Source organism: Rattus rattus, chromosome 10 (genome assembly GCF_011064425.1).
Source record: "Rattus rattus isolate New Zealand chromosome 10, Rrattus_CSIRO_v1, whole genome shotgun sequence".
Lineage (NCBI taxonomy): Eukaryota > Metazoa > Chordata > Mammalia > Rodentia > Muridae > Rattus > Rattus rattus.
In genome coordinates this window covers 9,440,753-9,461,601 of record NC_046163.1, presented here as the reverse complement: position 1 = coordinate 9,461,601, position 20,849 = coordinate 9,440,753, and the positions used below count along the sequence as shown (strand labels likewise).

At 41.0% G+C, this 20,849-nt stretch overlaps 1 protein-coding gene across 3 annotated transcripts in view; it reads right to left on the bottom strand.

Moving 5' to 3' along the window:
- Positions 1–20,849, bottom strand: part of Slc35f5 (solute carrier family 35 member F5) — a 30,177-nt gene that overhangs the window by 3,927 nt on the left and 5,401 nt on the right. For all 3 annotated transcript variants that reach the window (XM_032914856.1, XM_032914858.1, XM_032914855.1), the window contains exons 4-13: positions 20,148–20,291; positions 18,055–18,117; positions 15,590–15,671; positions 13,752–13,942; positions 11,467–11,548; positions 9,770–9,857; positions 6,749–6,813; positions 3,064–3,168; positions 2,434–2,593; positions 341–431 (exon numbers count right to left, since the gene is read on the bottom strand). In XM_032914856.1, coding sequence (XP_032770747.1) covers positions 341–431; positions 2,434–2,593; positions 3,064–3,168; positions 6,749–6,813; positions 9,770–9,857; positions 11,467–11,548; positions 13,752–13,942; positions 15,590–15,671; positions 18,055–18,117; positions 20,148–20,291 — 1,071 coding nt within the window. The remainder of the gene's footprint in view (positions 1–340; positions 432–2,433; positions 2,594–3,063; positions 3,169–6,748; positions 6,814–9,769; positions 9,858–11,466; positions 11,549–13,751; positions 13,943–15,589; positions 15,672–18,054; positions 18,118–20,147; positions 20,292–20,849) is intronic.

Here is a 20,849-nt window from a genome sequence, read left to right as displayed (position 1 = left end):
TGTCCTTCCTTAGGTGCTGGCTTTTCAATCACTTATTGACCAGACTCTCCCTGTGGCTAGGGGGCTGCTCAGTGAGCCCCAGGATTTCTCCTGTCTCCACCTTCCCCAGCATTGCAAGCAACAATACGCCCAGCACTTTTTTTCACATGGATTCTGGGGATCGAGCTCAGTCCTCAGGTTTGTGGGACCCCTTCTCAGCCCCAACTCTTTAGGTTTCTATGTCCCAGAGCCTCTCTTAGAGAGAAAGGCATCAAGCATTGTCTGCCTCCCTTATTACCGACATCGCCCTTAACCATCACTAGGTCTCCTTAGCCTGCCCTGCAGTATCTCCTGAGCTTACCTTTTGCATGCACATGTCCGCTATGATGGAGAGAGGTATCGTAAGGCTTAGTGCAAGTGTGCCTATCAACGATGAGGTAAGAAAGCAGCCCCTAAAAAGAAGAAAGGAAACATAACTTCTACATTGCAAACATAAGAAAATGCCACTGAACAAATTGAGCCAACATTTCATGTCCTGTAATATGTGTCTGAGAGGGGAACGCTGAGGGCAGACAGGGATACAAAAATAATAGTTACTAAAATGACTCCAAAGCTTATCTTTGACTACTGAAAATGCAAACATGGAATTATAATGTGTTCTGGGTACTTTATACTATTTATGAGATCTGCTTGCATATATTATTCAACTCTGGATATACAGTTTATATTTCATTAATTTAAAATATTACTGAGCAGAGGTTTTAGTTTTGTGCTGATACCTAGCATTACCTTTAGATTAAAAAATAAATTTTAAATTATGTGTATATGTGTGGATTTTTACATGTGAATGCAGTCTCCTTAGGGACCAGAAGAGAAGGTGGGATCCCTCTGAAGCTGGAGTTACAGGTAGTTGTAAGCTCCCCAGCACGGGTGCTGGGAACTGAATTCAGGTCGTCTGCAAGACCAATGTGCACTTTGAAACACAGAGACATCTCTCTAGCTTCCAAAAACAGCATTATTAAAATTGAAATCACACATAACCTTTAAGAAACTGATAAGCTTGTGCCCACAAGGCCCACCTCTTAAATCTTCAGTCTGAGAGAAACTGAGTTAAGTATAAGACTATAATGAACGAATCACAAACTCTATATGGGATACTGTGTTCAAACGTACTTCAAACTTATTGTCATTAAAAGAGAAAAACTGTAACACGTTAGCAACCCAAGCTAGTTCATTCAGGATTTCCATATCTGGCTCATTCATTTGCAATGTACTGAATATAAACATAACCACAGAAAGAGCCTGTGAACAATCAAATATTCCTACTCTCCTCCCTAAGTAAGCAATCCCAGAGTCCTATATCCGCAAATTCACATTGCATTCCTAGCTCGTATGCTGGATGTCCATTCCTTCATGGCAACTTTCATTTGTATAAGACTGCTCTTTATATGGTGTGTACGCACGTGTGCTCATGTAGGCTAGAGGTCAACAACCACTCTGCTTCCCTCATCACCTAGTTTCCAGATGAGTTCTCTCACTGACCCTAGGGCTCAGTGGCTCAGCTCTGCTAGCTGGCAAGCAGCTTCCCTGGCTGTCTCCATCTCTGTGCTGCCTGAGTGTTAGAGACGTGTGCCACTCTGCCTAGAGATCCAACTCAGACTCTCGTGGGTGCAGCGAGAACTTTAGCAAGTGAGCCATCATCCCAGCCCCTGAAATTGCACTTTAAAAATAAATATTTTTACTTTTTGGCAGTTCTATACATGTGAACCAACACCTTGAAAGCATTTTTACTACCTTAAATTATTTCTCTTGTCCTACTTAGCTTCCACTATCAACTTAATACAGCCTAAAGCAGGGATTCTCAACCCTCCTACTGCTGTGACCCTTTAACACAGTTAGTGGTGACCCCAACCATAAAGTTAGTTTGTTGATAACTTGATAACTCTAATTTGCAGGATATCTGATCTGTGACTTCTGTAAAAGTGTCATTCGATCCCCAAAGGGTTAGAACTGCTGGCTTAGTGTCATCTGAGGGAGTCTGAATTGAGGGATTGGACTGGCCTGTGTCATGGCGGTTACAAGATTGTCTTAATAGATGATTAGTGTGGGAGGGGCTGCTCCGACTTCCTCAATGCTGGGCTGTAACCTGAAATGTAAGCCAATAAGCTCTGTGCTAAGTCGCTTCTGGTCAGTGTTTTCTCACAGCAGCATAAGGGAACAAAGAGTGTTCATTCACTTATTTGTATTCTTTCATCTATTAAACAGACTTTTGAGCTTCTTTCTACATGTCCTCTTTGCAATGGGTCCATAAAAATTAAAATATATTCGATTACAAGTATGTATGTAGAAGGGAAGTGCACAGAAGGGACCATAAGAACTCAGAAAACTGTTCGAATTACTCAAAAGTTAGCAAACCGACAAGGAGTGAACCACAGGAGAAATAAGAGAGCCTACCATAACCACAGAAACTCGGACAGAACTGTTCCAATGAGGCCGTTGATAATGATACACAGCAGTACCACTTTATTGGGAAACTCGAAGTCCTCAAAGCCAGTATAATGAAGTAAAAAGAAGCCCGGCCACAAGAGCAGCAGATTAAACAGACCTACGAACCCTGAGGATAGAAGAGACATGTTAAAGTCAGGACTGACTTCAATCCTCCAAACTTCACAGCACTGTGAGAAATGTGAGCTCTCCCAAGCGGCTTCAGCTAGGTGCCTAACTGGAGCAGGTGTGGGTTGGTTTGAAGATCCGATTCTACAAACAGATCAATAGCAGGAAAATACTCCACCAAGCACCTGGCAACTCAAGTGCGGTTCGGCTGAAGCCAGCTCAGCCAGTGAAATACCAGCTGCTCAAGCGTGAGTGGACTCCTCAGCAGGCAGGTGGGTCTGGGGACATGCACACATGGCTCCCTGGGACCCACTGGCCAGCTAGTCTGGCTGAATTGTGAGCTTCAGAAAGTTCAGTGAGAGAGCTTGGAACCCATAACATTAAAATCTCATGGAGGAGAAAAAAGGCCTCCATCATCTCTCAAAAATGACCTGTGAATTTATGATGTCAAGTAAATAAACATGAACTTGCCAAAAAACATTGGAATATCCAATTTATCTTCTCTGTCTACCTTTCTCTTGATCATCACAATGTAGACAGCATAGAACATAGCTCCAGCAAGGGACCAAATGGAACCTGTGAAAACCAACACATGATTTAAACTTTGTCTGCATTCATGAACTCATTCAACATATCCTACTGCACATCCTGAGAGTCTAATAATACATTGATACTAAATAAAGAAGTGAGCATGCACAAGTTAAAAAAAAAAAACTAACTCATTCCATCCAGATCCTCCTGATAGGATAGGAAGGGAAGGGACTGATGGATAAGCAAATATAAGCAAAAGCATTTGCCTTGGTGACCTAACCAAATAACCACACAAATTCTAACAATGTAAGTCAGATAAGTAACAGTTTGTCTCTATTTTGAAGCATACACTTCCTTTTTTTCTCTATATCACTGATTCTCAACCTTCCTAATACACTTCCCTTTAGTACACTTCCTCATGTTGTGGTGACTTCCATGGATAAATTCATTTTGTTGATACTTCATAACTGTAATTTTGATACTATTATAAGTCAATCTGTGTTTTCCGATGGTCTAGGTGACCTCTGTGAAAGGGTCATTTGACCTTCAATAACTCGCAGGTTGAAACAGCAGCTCTCCATGAACACTTTGACACATGCTATTGTACAATTTAACAGATGCTTCTTTCCATCTCTAAACCATTGCTTGATCTTGTTCTTTCCATCCTTCCATATGAATTCACAGATACTCCACCACCACATCCACAAGGTCACACCTCTTCCACCTAGCATCCTCTTTCTACTCTAGTTTCCCATTGATTTGTCCTCTGTTTTAGAGAATGGAACATTTAGTAATGTTAAATACATGGTTACAGGTTAGGAAGATAGCCCACAAGCATGAGAACATAAGTTTGAATCTCCATGACCCACATCAAGTCAGACATAGAAGTGTGTGCATCTTTAATCCCAGATTTCCTGCAGTGAGATGGGGGACAGAGACAAGACACTTCCAGGAGTTTACAAGCCAGCAGCCAGGCATACACAGTGACAAATAACAAAAAAGCCCATTGCAAACACAGGAGAAAGCAAGGACCAACACCTGAGGTTGTCCTCTGACATCCACACAAGCATTGTGTCACACATGCACACCCACATGTACACAAAACAAACACCATATATCCAAAGAGTAAAATGTGTCATTAACTTCTTCTCTAGTAACTTTATTTTATAATTCTCATATCTTATTTTATATCAAGAACTCTTTGAAAACTACAAATATAATTAATGTATGCATATAATTGGTTGAAAATGTACAATATAATGTGAATCTCAGTATGTAAATAATTACTACTGTCTTCATTAACTTGTGTTCAATGACCCTTATATAAGCCTTTAAAAACAATTCAGCAATGTGCCAAGTGACCATACTCAATAGTTTAATCTACTCAAAAGAACAATATTAGTCTATTTTTATTATTATCAAAACTTTTAAAGCCTGTTAAAATTCTGCACTCAAAAAACAAGTGTATATTGTGTTTTATATACACAGAGTAGCTCTGAGTTGGAAAGAGGAGACGTAGGTCACAGCACAGGTGACCAGGCAGTAACCACAGAGTCTGGAACCACTGCTCTATTCTATGAACTTCAAATATCTAGAGAAGTTAACTGATTTGGGCTCTAGTTACCTTTGTTTTTGCTAAATGTAGCCAGTGGATCTAAATTAAATGTTTTCTATAAATAGTGACTGCTAAAGAAAAGAACAAGAGTGGATTTGAAAACTAGTGGGTAAAAGTAAGAAATGCAGGCGCAGGGAAGGGAGCAGAGACTGAGGGAATGGTCAACCAATAACTAACCGGCCCAACTTGAGACCCATCCCATGGGCAAGCACCAGTCCCTAACACTATTAATGACACTGTTATGCTTGCAGACAGGATATTGTCCTCTGAGACGCTCCACCTAGCAGCTGACTCAGAGATATACACTCACAGTCAAAACAGTGGACGGAACTTGGGACTCTTGTGGAAGAATAGGAGGACGGATTATGGCCCAGGATATAGGAACTCCAAAGAAGACCAACACAATCAACTAACCTGGACCCTTGGGGACTCTCAGAGACTGAAACACCAATAAGAACATACATGGACTGGACCTAGGGTTCCTCACACATACGTAGCAGATGTAAACATTGACCTTCATGTGGGCCCCAGACAACGAAAGAGAGGCTATCCCAAAAGCTGTTGCCTGTATGTGCAATATGTTTTTCTAGCTGGGCTGCCTTGTCTGGGCTCAATGGAAGAGGGTGAGACACTTGATGTGCCAGAGTTGGGGCAATAACTAGGGGGTGCCCCACATTCTCAGAGGAGAAAGGGAGAATGGAGAAAGGATTGTGGCAGGGGATGACTGAAAGGCAGGCAGTCAGTAGGATGTGAAGTGATTAAGTAAAAATAATAATAATAATAATATAAAATAAATAAATAAAATTTTTAAAAAGAGAAGACTATCCTAGATTAGGGAATTAAATCATCTATAGTCTGATTTCTTACTGTACTTTGAAGATATACAGACTTCCTTTCTATTCCACATGCATTTTGTGCAAAGCTATATTCTCAGTACAGTGTGCTTACAAATGATTAAACTTGTGATTAAATAATAAATAATACTTACAACTCTCTAAAAGAAAAAGTATGACAACAGGATATTTCTCTAGCCTCCAAGTGTCTCACCACATGATGCTTGCTACTTCTAGTCACCTGGCCCTGGAATACCCTGCAGACACTACTGTGGTACCTTCATCCCTAGCAATAGGTTAAAGCAATGTCATGGGTCCTTGCAGAAAATGTAGCAACACCAATCACATCAGGAAATATTACTGTCATGATATTAATACCAATTTGGACAGCATCAATTTAACGAGGAAGAATTCTAGACAAAATCCAACTCAAATGGAGAAACACCATACAAGATAAATGAGCTGTACCCTCCATAATTGTCAAATTCATAGAAGACAAATGAGACTGCATTAGGGCTCCTGCTGAAAGGACATTAGGGGACCAAGATAACCAAATAAAAAGCAATAAACGATTCCAGGCCAGTTAAAAAAAAAAAAAACACTATGAGAAAGATGGCTACATTAAGGATGGGTCTATAGCTCATACTATCAAAATTAAGTGTCCACTATAATAGTAACTGCTCGTGAATGATACAAAAGTGGCTGAGAAAATTAGTAGGTAATGCTAATTCTTGATTTTTGTAATTGCTCTGTGGTTATATAAGTTCACGTCTGGAGAATTTGGGTGAAGGTCATATAGAATTCTATTAACAGCCTTTTTTTATCACTTACAAAGGAAAAGTTAAATTTAAAAAATGACTTTTTAAAAGACCCCGATACTGGGTCAGCAAAGTGGCTCAGCCAGTAAAGAGGCGCTTGCTTCCAAGCCTGGAAACTGAATTCAGTCCCTGGGACCCACAGTGACAGGACAGACTTGATTCTTATAGGTTGTCCCTGACCTCCACACATGAGATGTGCAACATGCACACCCACACACACGTGTGCACACACATCACATGCAAATAAGTGTAATAAAACTAACTGCCTGTTAGTGCTCACTGTGTGTGCTTATGTCTGCATGCACTACAGTAAGCACAAAGCTTGCCTTAAATCTCTAGCAGAGCAGTTAGGGTCTTACCTATCGTGTCTCTTCCAGCAGACTTTTCAGATCCAGACAGGTTCACCAGCACCACGCCTCCAATGCTGTGAGAGCAACACTCATTACTGATGAGCAAAATAGCAAGGTCCTAAGAAACTAATCATCTGGATTAAAAACTAGGAACTTCTCTTAGCTTTGGGTAAAACTGTCTGAGAATGTAGTGATTTCATTGATGAGTGTTCATGAGCTCACCAGCACAGTACAGTGCAGCTGCACTGACAGCTAATGCTCACAGATGCACACTGGTGACTTACAGGAAGAATTCTTACTAACAGCCCACTGTGCATGGGAAAACCGAGGCCCTGAAGAGGTTATGTGTCTTCACCAAGACCACGTAACAGGCTGGAACACAGGCAGCCTGGCCCCAGAGTCCATCATGCTTACACATCCCTGTCTTTTAGTTAGGGAGAAGGGATTCCTGGTCATGGCTTTCCCAAGCCTTCTTTCAGAGTGAGAAATAAGCCAAATCGGTATAAAGCTAGAAATGGCACTCTTCCTGCAGTGAGACCTAAACAGAAAGGCTGTCTTACACACCTGGTCAGTCCTATTAACCACATGGTTTTAATGGGCAACAGGAAGACAATTGAAAGCTGCTGAGTGGCCAGAGGACACTGATTCGTCTAACTGTTATTTGTTGAGAATCTAAAGTGAACAAGATGAGCGATTCTGGTCTTAGAGAGCCTGCACAGCCTTTTGAATTCTGCAGAGCTCATCAGTTGTGTATACACTTTTTCAAACAAACGAAAATGCTGCAAATTTAAAAGGCAGTCTAACTCTCTTGCCCACTACCCAAAGGACTCTAACGCATTTGAGGAGCAGTAGATAAAAAGAATATTTCTGTCCCGTATGGAATAATGTGATTGGAAGTTAAACAGAGTACTCCTTACGGTGAATCATCCTACTCTCAGTGGTGCATCAGATTTCCTGCTATGACCACTGTTTGGAATAGAGTCAGCTGTTGTTTACCAGTTCCCACAATATAACAGAAAGCACTTATCCATCCAGAGGTTGGTGCCATGGAGGTGCCTAAATATACTGAGCACAAGTTGTTCTTTGAAACAGTTTAGAAGTTTGACCTCATCCCTCTGCATAACAATCCCATGAGACAAACTACTGTGATCTCCAGTTCGCAGAGGAGAAAACAGGCAAAGGGGTTTTAAAGAAGTGTACAAGATCTCAAAACTAGGAATAGAAGTGGGACTGAATCACAGACAGCGAGATTTCTGAGCTTGTCAAATGTTTTTCAAGGTTGTAGCTCTATCAGATTCTGTATGCGGGAACAAAGACTCAATCTCATTGTTTAAGGTCAATTCAAAACAAAGTATTAAACAGTGCTTGTTAGAGTAGTCTTAAGAGTAAAATTACACACAAAAATGTTTCAGTTGTCTTAAACTACAGCTCAGACTTCATTTTTTAAAGAACAGAAAGTAGCTACTTTTGACTTGTGGGACGTGGGGTTTCTCTCACATCTCTACTGCCCCATGGCAGCCACAGATGATAAGCAAATGAATGAAAATGACTGGGTTTTAATAAAACTTTATTTGTAAGAACTGGCAGGCAGCTGATTTGAGTTTCCTAGTCTCCATTCTTAACTTACTTTAACAAGAAATAATATTCTGTCAAGGCACTTGCAAATTCAGCATTTTATATCCATTCTATTCTTTATCACATGATACTAAGAAACTTGTATCACATTGTACTAACTAAAAACTTAGCATATATTTCAGGTAAAATTTAAACCTAATTTACTTCCTCAGTATGAATGTATATATTTCCAAAATACAAAAATAGGTTTGGTTAAAATACTAGTCATGCAAACAAAAGAATATATCCCTGGTAGTCATGAAGACTAAATGCACATTAGCTGGGTCAATCAGGCTATCACTGAACCAACCTTGGTCAGCTTTCCCATGTGTGCACAAGCTGTAATACAGAATACGGTAAGAGTGATCAGTCTTCTACACTTGCCAAGTCCCTCCGATACTTCATAGACATTGCTCCAACAATGCTTTACAACAAGCAGAAAGCTACAGTCTTCCTAACTGCAGCAGGGCATAGGGGAAGCAGCAGAAGGCTGACTCAGTCTGAGCTACTAAGAAACAGTTTCATCGTTAAGTGTGTCTGTTACCTCCTTGACTGTCTCATTTTCCAAAAAATAGCAGCTTTGTCAAACTAAAGCATCTCCTCTGAGTGCTGTCTATGGGAAAAGCCCTCTGCTTGGCTCTTGGCAACACACACACTATGAAGCCAAGTTTCAGCCTTTAAAAATGTACAGCCCAGCAGAGAAGATGGGAGAAAGCAGCTCACAGTTATTAACAATGTGGCTGCTGTGCCCTGAGATAAAATTGCCAAATGAATTAAACAGAAAGTGAAAGATCACTACAGGCTCAAGGACTGGGAAAGACTCAGTTTGGTTTTTAGAAGAAAAGAACAAAGAGAAAACAACATAAAAGGGGGATTTGTGTCAGGAAAGGAGACAGACAACTAATGATTACATTCACTGCTAAATGTGAGAGTGAGTCCAATATCTGGTAGTTTTTCAGTCAGTGAGAACCAGTGAAGGGGCACCATAGCTGTCCCATGACCTTTCCCTCCACTTACCCCAAAGGGACACAGGGCTAAACAGCATCATGTCCACAGAGAGCCTCTTTTGGTCTCATCTTTCTTTGCTTATTCATTATAACATAAATTAAATTATTTCAACATCATACTTTAAAGACCTTATCTATATTTGTGTCTACATAGGTATATGTGTGCATATATTTACAGGCATGCTTGTTTTGGGCAATGAGAGGCCAGAAGAGGCCAGAAGAGGGTGTTGGATCTGTCAGAGAAGGCATTATAGGCTTTGTAAAATGGCCAGTTTGATGCATGGGTGCTTAAATCTGGACCCCAGTCTTCATAATTGTCCTAGTAAGCTCTCTTAACTTCTGGGCCATCTTTCCAGTCCTAATACCATATTTCTTAAGCAGAGTAAACTAGCATATGTTATATTCTTACCTTAAAATTACAGCTAATAGTTTAGAGAGGGTAAACCTGTCTCCGCTGTTACTCGGAAATACAGCTGCAAGGATTAAAGTAAAAAGTCCTACAAGGAGGAAAAGAAGGACAGAGAAGCTGGTAAGATTACTTGCTACCCACATTCTTCATCACTAATACCAACGGTGACATGAGTAAATCACATACATAATGTTTTTGTTTTGTTTTGTTTTGTTTTGATAACATACGGTAACTTTGAAACAGGGTTTCCTCTATGAGGTCCTGGCTGTCCTGGAACCCATTCTGCAGATCAGGCTTACCTCAAACTCATGTAGATCTGCCTGCCTCTGTCTCCCAAGTGCTGAGACCATCATGCCAAGCTATGTAGACCTACTTAACTTTTAAGCTAATAGTTTTTTCTATTTTAAACAAATGATCCTGCATTTACTTAAGTAGAAATGTTTGAAGGTTGGATTAAGAACAGCTTCTAAACTAAGGCACATTTACTCCAGCAGTACAGATAAGGACAGGCCTGCTTATTTTTAAACTAGTAAGTATGAAGCTCAGCCTGTGGAGTAACTCTATGACCTCATCACAGTCGTGCCCATGGTCTAAGGTTATTTCCACAGCTTCAAAAATACTTTTTATCTTCCAGATTTGGAAGGTGAGTCAATGTTAAAAATAAAACCTCTACTACAGTGCAAGTTTTAGATATGAAATAAGCAGTAGCATTTTAAAAAAGGATCTAGAAAAAGATCCCTGAAAAGGAAAAACGCAGGGTAAGACTACCATCAGGGGAAGCTAGGCGAGAAACCCGTCATACACTGGAGAATAAAAACCACAGAGGGGGGCTGGAGAGATGGCTCAGCGGTTAAGAGCACCCGACTACTCTTCCAGAGGTCCTGAGTTCAATTCCCAGCAACCACATGGTGGCTCACAACCATCTGTAAAGAGATCCGATGCCCTCTTCTGGTGTATCTGAAGACAGTTACAGTGTACTTATATATAATAAATGAATAAATCTAAAAAAAAAAAAAAAAAAAAAAAACCACAGAGGGCCAGGTGTGGTGGTACATGCCTTCAATACCAGCACTTGGAAGGCAGAAGCAGGCAGATCTCTGAGTTCAAGGCCAGCTTGGTCTACTGAGTTCCAGAATAGTCAGGGTTATACAGAGAAACCCTGTCATAAAAAACAAAAACAAAGAAACTAATTGGGGGGCAAAAGAGGACACATGCCCAGCATGCACAACCTAGAAAATGTTCGTGCATTTCAGGATAAAAACCATAGAGGGCCATGTATTCACGGGAGGGTAAGTGGCAAACATGCTGAGCCTGCACAGGCCCGGTATTGATCCACAGCACTGAACAGAAAGAATAGCCAAACCCAGAACTATGTTCTTGAGGGATCACCAGTAGTGTAAAGTCCAGGCAGTAAACTGTAACCATGGCTCTATGTGCCTGCAACCCTGCTCAGAACATAGGCACAGGCAGGAGAATTGCCACAAGTTCAAAGCCATCCTGGTCTACACAATAAAATAGCCAGAGCTAAACAGGAAGAGTCTCAGAACCAACCCCCCCACCTGAAAAAATTAGTTATAATAACTAATGTTCAGCAGAACCAAAAACTTAGAAAACAGAATTGTGTCGACACACATACACATATCACTAGAAATGCATACATCAATTCATAAAGCAGATTCTGAAGACACACTTCTTACCAGAAGTTGAAGACAAAATATTCACTATGGCAACCTGTGTGTCTGAAAGTGCTTCTTGGTATGAGAAATTTGCCAAAAACCACTAAACCAAAAGACAAAGAAAAGAGAAAAAAAGAGTGAAACCTCATGAAACATATTTATATCTGTCAGTCCAATTTACAATCCCTTCCCTGATCCTCCTAAGCACTGTTACTATATGAGATTTGTTTGACTTTTTTAGGATTAATTTATTTATTATGTATACAGTATTCTGCCTGCATGTATGCCTGCAGGCCAGAAGAGGGCAGCAGATCTCAGTACAGATGTTTGTGGGCTATGTGTGGTTGCTGGGAATTGAACTCAGAACCTCTGGAAGAGCAGCCAGGGCAATCGACTTCAGAGCCATCTCTCCAGCCCACTGTTTTTGCTTTTAAGATTAAAAAAAGGGATCGTGTGTATCGTGTGTATCTGTGTTGGGGTGTGGGACTTTGCATACAGTGCCATTAGAGGTGAGAAGAGGATGCCAGAAACCTCAGACTGGAATCAGGAGTTTGTGAGCCACCAAACGCAGGCCTGGGAACTAAACTGTAGTCCCCTGCAAGAGCAGTATGGACACTTAACCCTGAGCCATCTCTCCAGTCCCCATAAGTGGTTTCAAAACTGTTCTTTGAGAAAAACAAAATCTCAGCAACCAATATAAGAAGAAACTTTAATAATCAGAGCTACGATCTTGCTACCCAATTCTCTGAAGACACTTAAGTCAGACAGCGGCACACACCTGGGACCCTAGCACTCAGGACTGGGAAGATTCCAAGTTCCACAGGTTGACTGGTCTCCACCTGTGCTAGTGGGACCTTGTCTCAAAAGACAATTTACATTACATTGCAATAAAAAGCAAACAAATAAAACAAACAAACAAAAAACCAGAACTTGTCTAGCATGCACAGATCCTGGGTTTAATTCCCAGCACTACCAACAAAAAATAACTAACAAAAGATGGTTCAAAAAATAGGCATTCAGAACTGGAAAAAAGACTCAGTAGTTAAAAGCACTTCTTGCTCTAGCAGAGACCTGAGTTTGGTTCTCAGTACCCGCAATGCTTGCCTCAGAAACTCTTGGAATTCCAGCTCTAGGGAATCTGATACTCTCCCTTCTGTGCTGCACAAGCACATGCACACTGTGTGTATGTGTGTGTGTGTGTGTGTGTGTGTGTGTGTGTGTGTGTGTGTGTGTGTGTGTCTGTGTCTGTGTGTGTGTGTGTGTGTGTGTGTGTGTGTGTCTGTGTGTGTCTGTGTGTGTGTGTGTGTATAAAGGTAAAGGAGAGACTGAATATCAATCAGTTCAGTTTTAACATTTGTTTATTCATGCACCTTTCATGTTTCATTAGGTTCATCTGAGTTAAGTTCAAATTTTGGGAAACTCTCTTACAGTAAAACACAGGGCCCCTGGAAAGATGGGTCAGTGAGAGTGCTTGCTATACAGTCATGTGAACCTGAATTCAGAGTCCACGTTCACCTTAAGAAGCCACACATAGCTGTATCTACCCCTGCAATGATAAACTCAAAAGTTACCAAATTGTTTGTAGGTGTAGGTGTGTGTTTATGCAGGTGTTGTGTTCTAAAACCTGCTGGTTTCATAGTTTTATTACGTGGGGTGCCCTCTGTTTACACATATGGACGTGGAAGCCAGAGGTGAACTGTAGCTGTCATTTCTTGGGTGCTTGCTGCCCATCATTCATTGAGACAGGCTATCTCACTGGCCTGGAACTGGCTGAGGAAACAGGCTATCTGGTCACCGAGCCCAGGGATCCATGTCCCTGCCTCCCTCGCACTGGGATTACAAGTGTGCAGCATCACACCAGCTGTGTACGGGGCCAGCAATGAACTCAGCTCCGGTGCTCACAAGGTAAGCACTTCACCGACTCAACCGCTTTCTCAACCTTAACTTATAATTCTTGGAGGTATGATAAGTATTCACTAATTGGATATTCTCACACCCCAGTGTTGCAGACAGCAGTTAAAAGAACAAACAACAGAGAACTCTACATTTCAAGAGCCTCACATTTTAAGCTGCATTGCTGGTATGTGCGCCATGTTAAATAAGGAAGAAAGAAAGCAGGCAGAGAAAGTACTGTCATGCTAGCCTGACAACCCGAGTCCAATCCCAGAGCACACAAGTGTGGAAGGACACAGTGACTTCCTCAAGGTGTCCTCCGACCTCCACATGCATGCTGTAGCAGCCCCTCACTCTCCTACCCACACAGCACACACATGTACAACGATAATAAGTCTTTAAAAGACACTTACCACAAAGCAAAAGAAAAAGCTAATTTTTGCTACTTGGGTTGCAGTCAATTTCCCTACAGTCTTCAGTATGGATTCTTGGTCTTTCACAGTGGGATAAGACATTCGAGACAGCTTGGCCTCTAACGCATGGCTTGATGGGAGCTGTCGAATCTCCATGATATTGCTAAACCTTACACGGGACTTCTTGGGAGCTAAAAGAGAAAACAATACAAAACATTAAATATACCCTCATATCCAACAAAAATTAAACAGAATATTCACGATAGATGCAGACTATTCCGTTCACTTGTGATCAAATCAAGACAATAAAAACACTAGTTATTAATACCTGGGGCAGCTTTGCTTAGTCAGAAGAGCTAGAAAAAGTGATGTAATGTGTGAAGTGTTTCAGAGTTTAAAAAGGGTGAGCAAGATAGAGCCGTGGATAACCCTACCATCAAGTCTGAGGACCTTAGTCTGATCCCCCAGGACCCACATGGTGGAAAGGAAGAATTGACTCTCCATCTCTATACAGGCATATAAAATAAAATTTAAAAGTAATTTTAAAAATTTGAACAGTTTAGACTATTAAAATTCCAACAAAAGGTTATAATAGTGTATATATATATATGGTTTACCTGTATATGTATATGGTATGTATACCTGGTCCCTTGGTTCAGGATTTTACTATGCCTATTATGTCAGCATTTACAGTAAGACACTATTTTGATTATTCTTCATGGCTAGCTCATTTGTGAGAATTGTTTTCCTAGGCAATCATTCAGAACATTTCTCTCCAGTCTCATGCCTTGCAAAGGGAGTAACAGATGAACACTGTGCCTTATATGAGGCTGACATTCTGAAATAACTCAGAGAGCCAGGTGATGGTGGCACTCAGAAAGCAGAGGCAGGTAAAGCTCTGAGTTTGAGGCCAGCCTGGTCTACACAGCAAGTTCCAGAACAGCCAGGGTCACACAGAGATCCCCTGTCTCAAAGAACCCAAAAAGCAAAACAAAAAAACCCCAAAACACACAGAAGTAGCAAAACTCTCATAATGTTTGTATTGCATTTGTGTCTTTGAGGACATGTTTATGAGAATATTACTCATTTAAGAAAATAAATAGAAGGGTTGGGGATTTAGTTCAGTGGTACAGTGCTTGCCTAGCAAGCGCAAGGCCCTGGGTTCGGTCCCCAGCTCCGAAAAGAAAAGAAAAAAGAAAAGAAAAGAAAAGAAAAGGAAAGGAAAGGGAAGGAAAGGAAAGAAAAGAAAAAAGAAGAGAAAAGAAAAGAAAAAGAAAGCACACATATGTGCGTGTGATTGGAATTTTGGCTCCTTTGGTAATTGATAGATTCCTTGACTAGCCGGGCTCCTGGGTTCCATTCCCCAGAACTGATTAAACCAAGCATGGATTATGCCTATAATCCCAGCATTCAGGAGGCACAGATGGGCCACCAGAAGTGCAAGATCATCCTTGGCACACACTACAATTGAGCTAGCCTAGGCTACATGAGATCCTGTCTCAAAGAAAAATTAATACATAAAATTATATATATATTCATATAAATAAATATTAAATCATATAAATATATTTTCATAAGATTGATGATGACGATGGTGATGATGATGAAGAAGAAGAAGAAGAAGAAATCATGGAGCTTCCTGGAATTTGGAAAATATTTCCAGTTGAATTGATACAGAAATTATACTGTATCAGATTCACAATACGGGACAGAAGCCTGAAGGCCATGTCAACCCTCACACAAATCAAGACTCCATGTGAACTTGGTGAACCCACAGTGGCTTAAAGAAAGCTAGATTTCCCCTTGCTCTCAAGCATGGAACCCTAAGCGTGACTCACGTTTTTCGGTCCCAATGTTTGTGCTCTCAAGCTTCTCACTTGGAAGATCATGAAACTTGACAGGAACATACAGAGGTTCACTCTGGAACACAGTGCAAACAGAAACAAGCATAAGCAGCAAAAGCCAAAGCCCATCAACGGGGCAGACATTAAGTGCAAGGCACACAGACCCAGGACCCATCGCAAGCTGGCCGTTGCTAGCACACTAAGCTACTCAGCACCACTTTCCCCAGGGATGGGAAAGGGAACTCAACCAGTCCATGCAGGCACAGGGACACAAGAGAATCACTTTAGAGCAGAAATGTCAGCCCTGAGATGTCTCAACAGGACAAAGTGCTTTCTGTATGAGCCTGATGTGGTGGTTTGAAGATGCTTGGCCCAGGGAGTGGCACTATTTGGAGGTGTGGCCTTGTTGGAGGAAGTGTGTCATTGTGGGTGTGGGCTTTAAGACCTTCCTCCTAGCTTCCTAGAAGCCAGTCTTCTCCTGTTTGCCTTCTGAACAAGATGTAGAACTTTCCATTCCTTCTCCAGCACCATGCCTGCCTGGATACTGCCATGCTTCTTGCCTTGATGATAATGGACTGAACTTCTGAACCTGTAAGGAGCCCCAATTAAATGTTGTCCTTTATAAGTCTTGCCTTGGTCATGGTGTCTGTTCACAGCAGCAAAACCCTAAACACCTGACAAGCTTTGGGCATTAAAATCCACAGTAAAAAGAAAGAACCAACTCCCCCAAACTGTCCTCTAAGCTCCCCATATACATACACACATGGCTTGACACTCCCTCAACAACTACTACTACCACCACCACCACCACCACCACCATAATAATAACAACAATAAATAAAATTTAAAGTTTAGAAATGAAAAATGGTATCTTTGGCACATTCTGGGAACTAATACCTGTATATCATAAAAAAAAAACAAGCCTCTGTTAGGCAACAGCAAATGTTCTGCCTCCTTTCATTCTTCAGATACACACACAGCACTCTATGCTGGAAGGGGTACACACACGAATGCCCTGCTACCTGGGCATCTGAGGAGGAAGGACCATGGAGCCAGCCAGTGTGAACCCTTGCCTCTCCCCACAAACAAACCACAACAAAATCCCTCTGAACACTTCCTAAACAGGCACTGTTCTAGGTCCTATGAATAGGAGTAAACCAAGTTTCTTCCCCCAGAATCATGCAGTACAGTGAGGAAGGCAACTAAGGAACAGATATTCAAAGATACAGTATATCTGTATTTGTCAAATTATTTTACTATACATAAAACTCAGTAACAAGAAAAAATGGGTCAGGGTATGGGAAGGGGTATGGGGGTACACGTCTTTATGAGTACAGGTGAGGAGTCCAGAGATCAATGGCAGTTGCTAGTTCTCAGGAGCTGTCCGTCTGGTTTTCTGAACTCTGTCTCACTGGGACCTGGTGCTCACTGTTAGGCTGGCTGGTCGCTAAGCTCCAGCTAGCTTCCTGTTCCTGCCCCACAGTTCTGGGATTACAAACTCCTGTTAACACACCTGGCACTTATGTAGGCGTTGAAGACTGAACTCAGTTGCTCACGCTTGTATGGAAGGACTATAGCAACTGAGCTTCTGCCTGAATCCCAAATCAATTTTTAAAAACTTTAAATGATTAAAAGATGGGGGAGGGGAATCTGCTACCGATTAATTCTTACAAAACAGCCCAAATGTCTTTCTCGTTAGTCAAGGCAAATGACTTTACATTATATCATTGATGCTTATGATCTCAGGCAATAAACAGCTTTTTCTCCAAGTCTCATACAGTCTTCACAGCATCTGCTAACCCATTTGACACACACATAGTTTAAAACTCAGATAAACAAACAACAATAACACAAGAACCATATTTTAAAACTTGTACTACAAGGGCCAGTGAGATGGCTCAGCAAGTAAAGAAGACCTAAGTTTCATCCTCAGAATTCAGAATTCAGATGGTGAAACAGATAAATGTCTCCCAGAAGTCGTCCTCTGACCTCCACACACATACACACACACACACACACACACACACACACACACTCTATGGCACACATATGCACAAACACAGAGAGACAAAATAACTACTTAAGTGTTAAAAGCAAGCAAGCAAGCAGTGTAGAATAAGTGAAAGAATAATGTGCCTATTCTTAGTGTTGAGCACCAACACTTGTTTCCGAATGGTAATAATCCATGGAAACGAGCATTAAGTTGGAAGTCAGTAGAAACACAGGCCTGACCTGGGCTTTATCCTTTTCCTTCTGTAACTAGCTTCCCCACTCCCTCTCTCCTAAGAGGCAGCTGACCTGCTTACCCCTAGCCCCTCAGTCTCCCTAAGGAAAGGAAGTGTCAAAGTGATTCTCTCAGAGAACACACAACACAGAGCTGTATCTCTCATATAAGCAGGGTAGCATCAAAACTGTCTGAGCTCTTCCTGCTGTGGCTGAATGAGACAGGCAGCACTTACCAAAGAACTACTCATACTTGAGTCTGTTGTGCAAGCAGCAAAGTAACCTTCAGCATCTGCAAACTGAATACAGAGAGCAGGACATCACATTCATGGAAGCTCATCATCATGAATACAGAGAACAGGACATCACATTCACAGCAGCTCGTCATCATGAATACAGAGAGCAGGACATCACATTCACGGAAGCTCGTCATCATGCCCGACTGCTCAGAGATCAAATGAACACAAACTAAGGTCCAGAATAAACTCATGCATCTAGCTATTGTTCTCAGGAACAGCAGCCAATGCCAAGGGTGCAGCCATGCAAAATAGATCTTATCATCTTGTCCTTCCTGATGAAGAAATTGAGGCTGGCTATTTCATCAAAGTAGTAGGGCCGGGATTAAAAGCTCAGTGAGTCATATAAGGCTAAAGCTCAAGCAAGTCCTTTCATTACACTACTGGAATATTTCAGACAGAAGAGAAAGATGGGGAGTGTCACAAGACTGGGGCTAACCTGAAGAAGTGTCTAACAGAGCTCAGGGGCTGGCCCATGCTGTAGAGCAACTTAATACTGTGAGTACGCTTATTTTCATAACCTGCTATTCTACCAAGAAACTACTGTTTAAACCCACAGAAACAAACAGAAAAGTATCTCATAGCTACTAGTGTCTAGGAAGGGAAGACCAGGAATGCTTTTCTCTTTTTTGTGTTCTAATAAACTGTATTTAAGAGAATATTTTAGAGGTTAGAGAAATTAGAGATTATTATTTAATAAGGCCAAAGTTTCTAGTTGGAATGATTTTTTTAAAAAGCCCTAGAGATTGACCATGTACAAAAAAGCAAATACACCTAGTACCACTAAACTATATGGAACAATTGGTCCAAATAATAAATTTGATATTTTATATATTTTGCAATAATAAGAAGGGAAGGAAATGGCTAAAATTTGATTTTATATTTACTACAGAAGTGGAAAAAGAGAAATTGTTTTTAAAGAATAAATAGAAATTACAGTTTTATATTCTTCCTCCTCAAAAATGGAAGGCATCTATTATACAGAGGTAAGGTGCTACATAAACCACCATATTTATCAATACTATGAATGAGCACCTTACAAAAGCATCCATGAAAGAATGTCATTTGATTGACCAAATATCCAACATCCTGAATAAAAAATTTTTACTTAATGTATGAAACTGAATTACTTCATTTTATAGTTCACTTTACAGTTCATTTCATGACTCATCCAAAGTGCAAATGACGAAAGACATTAGGCACTGTTCACATGCCTTTTTTTCATCTTGACCATAGAACTGATGTAGTCTACTTCAACAATCATTAACCACACAAAGATATCAAAACAAAAGGGACAGAAAGTGACATATACTTTTGATTCCTCACAAGATACTACACTGCCAAGTTGGAAGAATAGGTCAAATTTTTAGATATGTGCTAAAGAGGTGAGTCAATGGTTAAAAGTGCTTTCTCCAAAACCATGAGGATGGGAGTTTCAGATCTGAGTTCCGATTAACAAGTAAGGCTTCTCATAAATGTGTGTTAACTCCAGTTCTGTGGGACTGGACACCTGATTCTGACTCCTGTGCATGTACACCTGCACACAAATGTGTGCACAATTGCTCTCTCTCTCTCTCTCTCTCTCTCTCTCTCTCTCTCTCTCTCTCTCTCTCTCTCTCCCTCCCTCCCTCCCTCTCTCTTTCTCTGCTTCTGTCTCTCTCTCTCAGTCTTTGTTTCTGTTTCTCTCTCACACAGACACACACAAATAAAATGCATCTTAAAAATAAAATACAATTTCGGTCACAAATAGCTTTTGTTTGTTGGTTTTTGGGGGTAGGGGGCATGTTGGTTTTGGTTTTTGGTTTTTTCAAGACTAGGTTTCTCTGTGTAGCCTTGGCTGTCCTGGGACTTGCTATGTAGACCAGACTGGCCTCAAACTCAGAATTAAAAGTGTGCCCCACCACTGCCTGGCCTTTTTTTATAGTCTACCATCACATACTCAAATGGACACTTTAAAATTCTGACTTTAAGGAAACGGATATGCCACTAAAGTTTGAAAAAATAATACTTAACAGACAAAGTTGAAAACTTACAAAAGCAGCAGGCTTTCCTCTAAATCCTCTTGTACACTGTTGCCTCCAAGGCTTCCAAATAATGAAGCCCAAAAGGTAGAGAACAAACATGGATGTTTTCGCAAAGGTGCTGAAGAATGGCTTGTTGTATTGCGTGAAGACATACTGTAGAGAGAAATGTTATGTTACACAAACAACCTTAAGAGGTTTAAAATCTACCCATCTCCATCTTGTCATCTTTAACTCTTAGAAGTCCATATGAGTAGGAAAGGTCAAAGAGAAAAACACTTTCAGTTCATCTCTGAATACTGTATGTGCCTTGCACACAAGAGGTAATATTGTTAAATGAAGCAGCAACAACCATTAAAAAAGGGGGGGAGGGGTGGTGAGGCTCAGTCTACTGAAAACTATTATGCAAAAGTATCTGGGTTAGGGGTTAAAGAAAGCTAAAGCAGTCTTCCCAGCTCCTAAGGAGACACATACATGAAGAAACGTGCTAGGTTATCACACAGGAGCTTCAGGGGTCATGGAAGCACCAAAGGGAGAAAAGAACAGGTGTAGGGTTATGGAAGTTTCCCAAGAGGTTCACTCTGTGTCTGTGTCTGTGTCTGTGTCTGTGTCTGTGTCTGTGTCTGTGTCTGTGTCTGTGTCTGTGTCTGTGTCTGTGTCTGTGTCTGTGTCTGTGTCTGTGTCTGTGTCTGTCTCTCTCTCCCTCTCTGTGTG